Source organism: Astatotilapia calliptera, chromosome 3 (assembly GCF_900246225.1).
Source record: "Astatotilapia calliptera chromosome 3, fAstCal1.2, whole genome shotgun sequence".
NCBI lineage: Eukaryota > Metazoa > Chordata > Actinopteri > Cichliformes > Cichlidae > Astatotilapia > Astatotilapia calliptera.
Window position 1 is genome coordinate 26076466 of NC_039304.1, and position 8386 is coordinate 26084851.

At 40.9% G+C, this 8386-nt stretch overlaps 1 protein-coding gene across 1 annotated transcript; it reads left to right on the plus strand.

Annotated features, from left to right (window-relative positions):
- Positions 1-233: 233 nt before the first annotated feature.
- Positions 234-7208, plus strand: LOC113019088 (chymotrypsinogen A-like). Its single transcript, XM_026162597.1, has 6 exons — positions 234-302; positions 4617-4637; positions 5059-5230; positions 5753-6033; positions 6123-6280; positions 6989-7208. Exons 1-6 carry the CDS (start codon positions 245-247, stop codon positions 7127-7129), a joined length of 831 nt encoding a protein of 276 aa, XP_026018382.1. The 5' UTR covers positions 234-244; the 3' UTR covers positions 7130-7208.
- The last annotated feature ends 1178 nt before the right edge of the window (positions 7209-8386 follow it).

The window sequence follows — 8386 nt, forward strand, 5'->3', positions numbered from 1 at the left end:
AAAACCTAGGGTGTGCTTTTATTCCCTGGAATTACAAAAAAGCACCCAAACATTTGCAGAGGATAAGGATAATTTGAAAAAAAATAGTTTATTCACCCCTTGCTCAAGCAAAACTTCATCACCAGCTCTCTGACTTTTTCTTGGAAAGCTAATGCGACAGTGAAAGGGTGGAGCACTGGGTGGAGCTGAGAATAATCTTCAGGTACTTAAATGTAATTATACTACAACAGAGGTGCAGTTAACAATGGCTCTCCATCAGTTTTTGTGCTGTATTGCTGTGATGACTATTCTCTCATGGAGAGGTGAGAAACAAAGTTTTATTTTTTAGTTTTCCAAGGTTGAAGAAGTATTTGATGAAGTGGAGGTATAATAAAATACTGGTAAAACTACTGGAAATTAATGGATTAATGGCTGGTATCGTGTATTGTTATATATATTATAATGTTGTTATATATTTTTGATATTTTATACATTCCTGATAGTAATGATACAGTTTTTGGACTGGACACTGTGAAAGGGTAGACTTAGCAATGATTTCATAAATGCATCATTTTATAATGTATTTTAGGTAAATTATTTGGTTCCTTCAAATCTCTAGAAATCCAAGTTTCTTCATTTTTACTCAGTTCAGTAAATCTCTTATTTGCTTTTTTTTTAAGTGGATAATTCTCAGAGTACAGACATTTCACATTAGGTAATTTTTCATTTACCCTTTTCCCTTTTAAACTATATTTACTATTTAATTAATAATTGTTTAATTAACCGTTAGCCGTCAGAACTGTCAGAAAATAAATACGACTGAATTAATATTTAATATATATATTTAATATTAAATTGTAGGAGTTTTAACAAAAATCAACTAAACTGATCAACTAATCAACGCCACCTGAAACAATCCTTAAGACCGGGTTGAAATGTAAATGTTAATTCTCATCACGTGGAGTCTTTCCACCTAAAACTAAATAAATAAATACTGCAGGTACATGTATCAGTTGTTGGATTTGGAGTGTCCCTCTCACAGCACAAAATTTTTGAACCAGAGTGTTAAAACAAATTGCAAAGGTACTGCTATGACTCTTAAATTATTTGGAAAGTGTAAATGCAGAGAATTATCATTAGTTTTAAGCACAGTGCCAGAACTTCCTGGTTAACCCCTACAGCAGCTTTTTACTGCTTGCTTTGCCTGTTTATCTACAGTAGATACAAGGGTATTACCAAAGCTTTCCCTCTCCTCCACTACAGTCGCCTAAAGATTTATATAGCAGAGGCTAATGTATTTCTTGTATATTTCAATATAGCAATATGCTGAAGCACGCACATTGTTGTTGCTGTCATGGTGCTCTCTGTCTGATTTGCATTTTTGTATCACATCTAAAATAATCTCTTCTCTGACATGACCAACCAACAATCAATTTGCTTTTAAATTCTATTTTTATTTTTGAATTAGAAAAACCTTGCAGTGCAAATCAGTCAGTGCAGAGCCAGCAATAGGTGATGAATCCACCAAGTATCTGTCATGGTCCTGCCAGGAATGAGCATTGTTGGTCAAGTTACTTGAAAAACAAAATCAGTAACTAATAACTGATAATAACTAATTACTGATTTTAATCTTTATGCACATTGCATCAAGCAAAAATTAGATTACATGCAACGGTCTTGGACTTGAAGAAATTTGTCTATCATTTAAACCTACTTCCTGCGTATTCCAGCATATGAAATAAAATCTTTTTTTTTTGTTTACACTCACTCTTTCAAACAGATGCAAGTAAAACACAGCAGAAAATAAATAAAATCAAAGGCTCGGCAGCACTATGTCCTGTTGCTCTAAATCTATTTTCACGTGTTTAGCAGGAGTGGAGGTTTGCCCTGGTGCAGGTGTGCCGCAGCGGTCATGTCAGATCTGGGGGTTTCTCTGTGAATTTCACATTCCTGTGGCAGTGTGCTAGGTACTTGCTCAGAGTTGAAGTTTAGGGGGGTTTGTCGCTGTTACGGCTGTCTCAGTGGATTTTTAATAAACTCAGCCGTCTGCTCGTTGCTATCTAAATGTGAGGGGCTACTAGCCCTGCTATGTAGGGGTAGAAGGGCGCACTGGCTGCCTTGAACGACTAGCGGGTGGTGGGATCTAAGTCCGTACCCCCCTCTAGCGCGATTGACCCGGACACTTACTTCAGTAAGAATGGGGTTAGTTACCTGGCAACAGTAGGCACAAAAGGAGGACTCCAGGCCCGGACCTGCAATGATAGCAGCGCCTGCACACGGAATACTAGCACGGTCCCACTTAGCTCCGTCGTCCTGTGCCTAACCAAATAACTCGGGTGCCCCTACTCCAAGGCAACCTGGGTCGGACAAAAGCATTCAACAACGACTTTTTAAACCACGTGGCTCTTTTTATTTATCTGGAGAGCCCTCAAAAAAACCAAACTTGGTTAACAATGTCCACAGGGCCCTGGAGAGCAAAGGGAAAACAGCAAGGAGCCTCCCCAGGACCAAAGAAATGAAAGAAATAAAATGAGGTAAAATAAATCAAAACAGACTGGTGAGACCCAGAGTTGGGAGTCCTCGACTCCACACAACCCACCCTAGTCACAGGAAAAACACTCACAACACAGCAGAACAGTAAAAGTTAACACAGCAAATATTCTGTCTAAAATGGTTGACACAGTCTCATCACCTCATTTACAATGTCCGACACACCAAAGGAACATTTTCAGTCTTTACAGTTCATCCAGTAAATTGTCTCTGGGGTGGGACGGACAGATAGTTCTAGGGGTATGTGTCATTAACCGGAGTTGCAGTCTGTTAGGCTGTCCAGAACTTCCACAGCCGGAATAGAATGTTCATTCTCTGGTCCACATCAAAGCAAGGAAATAAAACACAGAAACTGTACCTTTGCCCCTCCTGAAATGGAGCGTAATGAACCCACGGGTAGGTGAAACTTTTACACACAGCCAGCTGAAGCAGGGTGAACAACCGGAGCGTCGTCTGGGTGGCAGGGTACTCCAAACACCGCCGACATCGGGGCCCAAGATGGCGGTCCCGCGGGCTAACGGAGCTACGGCAGTCCCCAGGCCGTGCGAAGTGAGGCCGCCCAATTCCTCTCCCGGAAACTCGCTGATCCTTCGCCAGACAGCCAGCCGCGCTGTCTCGCTTTCTAAACGTTCTTGTCGCCAAACTCTACTGGCAACGCCGGAAAACTGAGGCCGATTGGAGGGGAGCGGCCGCTAGCCTTAGCTCTCGATTAGCCCCTCTGCTAGCGCTATCTCCGCCGACACTTCGCCCCGACGTTACACCCGTAAGGCCGCTGTAGCCGGGGTCAGAGTGCATACACGGACGGAAACCCAGCCTAGACTCGCTGCGGTACCGTATACTGTCTCGCTAACCTCCCGTTTATACTTTGTTCGGGTCTCTTCCTGACCGCGGCCCTTTCCTAGCGTCTCTTCTCATCCGGACACGTGTGCTTTTTTTTTCCTCCGCTCGTCTCCTCTCCCACTGCGCATGTCCCTCTTCTTCACGCTACGTCACTCCCTCTTGGCTGCTTCAGGCTGTAAACAACCCCGTGACCGTTTTCTAAGGGTTGTAAATATGTGCCCTCACATAAAGTAAAACAGGACACTGCCGTAGATTCTCATCTCTGTTTAATCAGTTTTCTGTTTGACGTTTATTCATTTATGTGAAAACCCCAGGAACCCACCTGAGGGATTAATAACGCTTGATTTAATCTAATCTAATCAAATAACTATAATCTCAGCCCAACCAATTTACTCAGGAACAAATAGAACACTGAAGAAAGCCAAACAGTAACATTTTTAAGTTATCTAAGTGACTTATATATCATGTTTAACCTGAGTAGCGGGGGTCTGAAAACGATGAGCCGGAGTCTGCTGCTCTCCCCGGCTCTTGTGACCCTTGAACCCCCGACTAGTTATCGATTTGGTGGGTAACAGACATCTCCGAAAACATCAGAGGACTTTTGCAAATATGCAATGTTTTGATAAACCGAGCAGATATTTGAAGTTTACACAGCTACATTCTTGCCTGAAAATATGTTAAAAGTTTATTTTGTGACACAGAAAGAATAATAAGAGTAATATTAAAACTAAGTAGCTTCCGCTATTGTTGGAAACTGGAATTGGCTGGGATATAGTGGGCCACGAAGGATACACCCGACCCATCCTTCAAATCTGGGGAAAAGGAGGACGCATTTGTCGGCCGCATTCAGAGTAGTCTACGAATTGGGACACCCTTCGTCACATTGCTGTGATGTAATCAGTCTACAAATGCAGCCTCAGGAGGATGCGGCCTAGGTTTTGGGACACAGCCATATTATCCATTGCACACGTCTGTTGCCACGAACATCTCACTCGCTTACGTCATTGTCATGAGACACTCTCGTAAACAAAATCACGGTTAGTAACGCAGTAATGCAGCGTGCTTATGGAAATGAGGCGGCCATCTGGCTGTATCTGTAACTTTTTTTCAGTTGCAAGAAATTAGTGAAACTAGTTTGACGTATTTCCCTTTTCACAGACGAAAATAATCACCAATCACCAGTTAAACAAAACAATCTGTTTTGTTTAATATATTTAAATATATATATTTATCTTCTTGTTTTTTAGGTTGTCATTCACAGCAGCCTGGTAAGTAGATGAAACAATTTTACAAGATTTTCAAGAAACTGGAGAAAATGCAAACTTTTATCACTACTTGTTTCAGGGATGAGGAAAATATGTTGACTCACATTTATTTTTAAAAATATCTCTCTAAAGCAATGAGTGAGTTCTGTACAGTAAACTTTTCATTTAAAGCAGTGGAGTGGCAAAACCCATAACCCATCTATATATACCACAGTTTAATTTCACATTAACAACTGTAAGATGTAGGGAGTAAGGACCTTTCAAAGCTCAAATGTAGTCAGCATATAGCTAGATAAGTTAGTATCTTTAGATCAGACCTATTCTGTCAGAGATGATTAACATTATCTGTCACCTCTGAGTGGTTTTAATGTTGTGGCTAATCAGTGCAGTCACTGTTTAAATGTCATCTCTCTTCTTCTGTCAGCCTGTGGCAGAGCTGTTAAAAACAGCAGAATCATAGAAGGTCAAGATGCAACACCAGGAAGTTGGCCTTGGCATGCCATTGTAGTAACTTATGGACCTTATGGATATGATCAGTGTGGAGGTTCACTAATCACCAACCAGTGGGTCCTGACATCTGCTCAGTGCTTACCATCGTGAGTCACGGTTGAACCTTTTGAAAGTTTACATTTTTGTTGTTGTACAATTTTGATGATAGCTATTAGTAAGTGTGAAGTGTAGTGCAAAACGCTTACTGTTTACAATTAGCTTGGCATTTCTTTACAGCCAGATTTTCTTTTCCTTTTAAACTTCTTTACTGAAAACAGTCTAAAGGTTTTTAAAGTGTTTTGCTACGTAATACTAAGGCTGTGTACGCTAAGGGTGTAGCTATAGCAAGTAAGAGACCCTGGTGAGAGCTATTATAGCATGAGCATGTAGAGTGTGCTGTGATCAGATCAGTCAAACAATATGCAGAAGCAGTTTGTCTCTGTGAGATCAGATCTGAGGCAGGTGTAACAGCAAGATCACAGTCTAACATGGTGAATGAAAACTGACATTTCTGATTATTTATATATTAAACATCTTTAGAAAACTGTTGTTGTGATTTAAAGAAAATTGCATTTAACTGAAGAGTCCATTTATCATCTATAACAATTTTTTTTCCTGTCTGTGTCAAGTTCAAGTTACAACACTGTGGTTCATCTGGGACGCTTCAACCAGTCAGGTTCAAATCCAAATGAGCAGACTCAGAAAGTGGAAAACATAGTCTGCTATTCTCAACGTCCCAATTACGACTACTACTACTACTACTGGCCATACAATAATGACATTTGTCTTCTGAAGCTGTCGGCTCCTGTGATTTTCACAGACTACGTCCAGCCGATATGCTTATCATCAACAAACAGCACTTTCTACAATGGGACCAGCAGCTGGGTCACCGGTTTTGGTTATGATAATTGTGAGTTACAAAATACTTATTTATCTATTAATGTAACAATACTGACAATGGATTTGTTAAAAAGCTTGTACCTTTTTCTCTCTGATTAGATTATCAACTTCCCAACATCCTGCAAGAAGTTAATGTACCCATATTGGGAAACAATGAGTGCAGCTGTTACTTGGGAGACTACAACTACTGGATTCCCACGATTACAGAGAACGTTACCTGCACTGGGCCCAAACTTGGATGGAAGGGTCCATGTAAAGTAATGGATTACTTCTAGTTACACTTTGGGGGAGGATGGGGGTTTGGTTCTGTGTCAGGGATCAACATTGTATAAACTAATAATGTCTAGTTCCATTATTTATAATAAGAAATATATATTTTTTAATATCGCAGATCAAAATTGCCAATGTAGTTAAGTGAAAGTTAACTTCAGTGCCAATTTAACTCCTGGCGTGAACTTTCTTCAGTTTTCCACTTGAGCCACTGTCAGTTGGGAGTTCGCCTTGTAATCGGAAGGTTGCCGGTTCGGGCCCCGGCTCGGACAGTCTCGGTCGTTGTGTCCTTGGGCAAGACACTTCACCTGCCGCCTACTGGTGTTGGCCAGAAGGGCAGATGGCGCGATATGGCAGCCTCGCTTCTGTCAGTCTGCCCCAGGGCAGCTGTGGCTGCAACTGTAGCTGCCTCCACCAGTGTATGAATGGGTGGATGACTGGGTGTGTAAAGCACTTTGGGGTCCCTAGGGGACTAGTAAAAGCGCTATACAAATACAGGCCATTTACCATCAAATGGTGTGCTAAACTGAATGTGTGCCATGTTATTGGCTAATGCTAACAAACATGCTTTTGAACGGTCCATCCATACACCACATAACTGGGTCACAGACTAATGCTTCAGCAGGATAGATATTACTGAGACAGATCCTCTTCTGAAAGTTATTGACCTGTCTTCACAATTTTTCTTTTCACAGGGAGATGAAGGGGAACCACTCATGATGAAGGCAGGATCAGTTTGGGTCCAGATTGGAATTACTAGTTATAGTACTTGTGGGGGACCTTCAATTTACACCCGTGTGTCCCAATACCAGAAATGGATCAGTGACACCGTCTGAAGGAAATTGCCTTCCCGGGTTTCCTCCGTGGCGTGAGCGATAAGCAGAGTTCTGTCCTTTCCTTCTAAGATTCCTAATTATTTAAAGTAACACTCAGGTATGCCATTCAGCGTGTTAGTACGAGCTCGGGAGCAGCTTGGGAGAACAAGAAAACAGAGACTGCTTTAGGTTGCCTTCCCAATCGACTCAAAGGTTTATTTGATACACAGCAGTTTATATAGATGAAAAAAAAGGTTCGTGTGTCAGCTTTCCCAGTTCAAACCGGTACAGACCAAATAAGGAAACGTCTTCCTGCCTTCTGAGCAAAGAAGTATCCTGTGTGTAGTTTATCAGTTCAGCTATAATTTATGATCATCCCAGCAAAATACACTCCTAGACATAAAATACAGAGTTCTTTCATTAGTGAATTCTGAAACGAACCACCTAGCCTTTAACGAGCCTTTTCCAGGAGATAAAGAAAAAGGGAGGATGGGAGTAAGGAAGTGGTCTCATCTCTGTGGTGTTTTCGACCTTCTGGTACCAGCTTGTGAGTCTTACACATTAATTCTTGGGTCAGAGAGAAAGAGAAAAACAACTAGTAGATTGGCCTTATTGAGTAACAGTTTTCCTGTATAAAACAATATCCTGTAAATGCTTACCGTGGTATCAAAATATCATAACAGTTCTCCCCTTTTATCATGTAATGATAACATAGTATAAAGACAGAATGTAATAACATAATATAAAGATAAATCATAAATGTAACTAGTCCTTCGAGTGAGCTTAATATCAAAATCTTAAAAAGAGGAAAAGAAAAAGAAGAAAACGTCATTCTTTTCTTAGACAATCGAGTAATTTACAATCTAATGCTCAATACATACATCAGGATCATCATTGATGACATCTGACACATAATCTGGGTCAATTTGTGCCAATTGCAAATACATTGAAGTAGCTGTACTAGTAGCTATACGGGTTATCATTGAACGTACACAGGGTACCACACAACAGACAATAATCATCAAAAACATGCTGCAACGGTTACAAAGGCTACAATTAGTTCCTTCCATCTTCCAAACGTGTCCTGTAGCCACTTATGTAGCCACTGACCGTGACCTGTATTGGCAATTAGTTCTATCTGCAATGCTTCAAGTTTATTCATAGCTTGTGTGAATGAACCGTTAGGGGCGGTATTATTGGGAATGAAAGTACAGCATACATCAACGGTTACTAGACCACAGGTACCGGTCCAATTAACAGGTAAAGCTAATCTAAGGG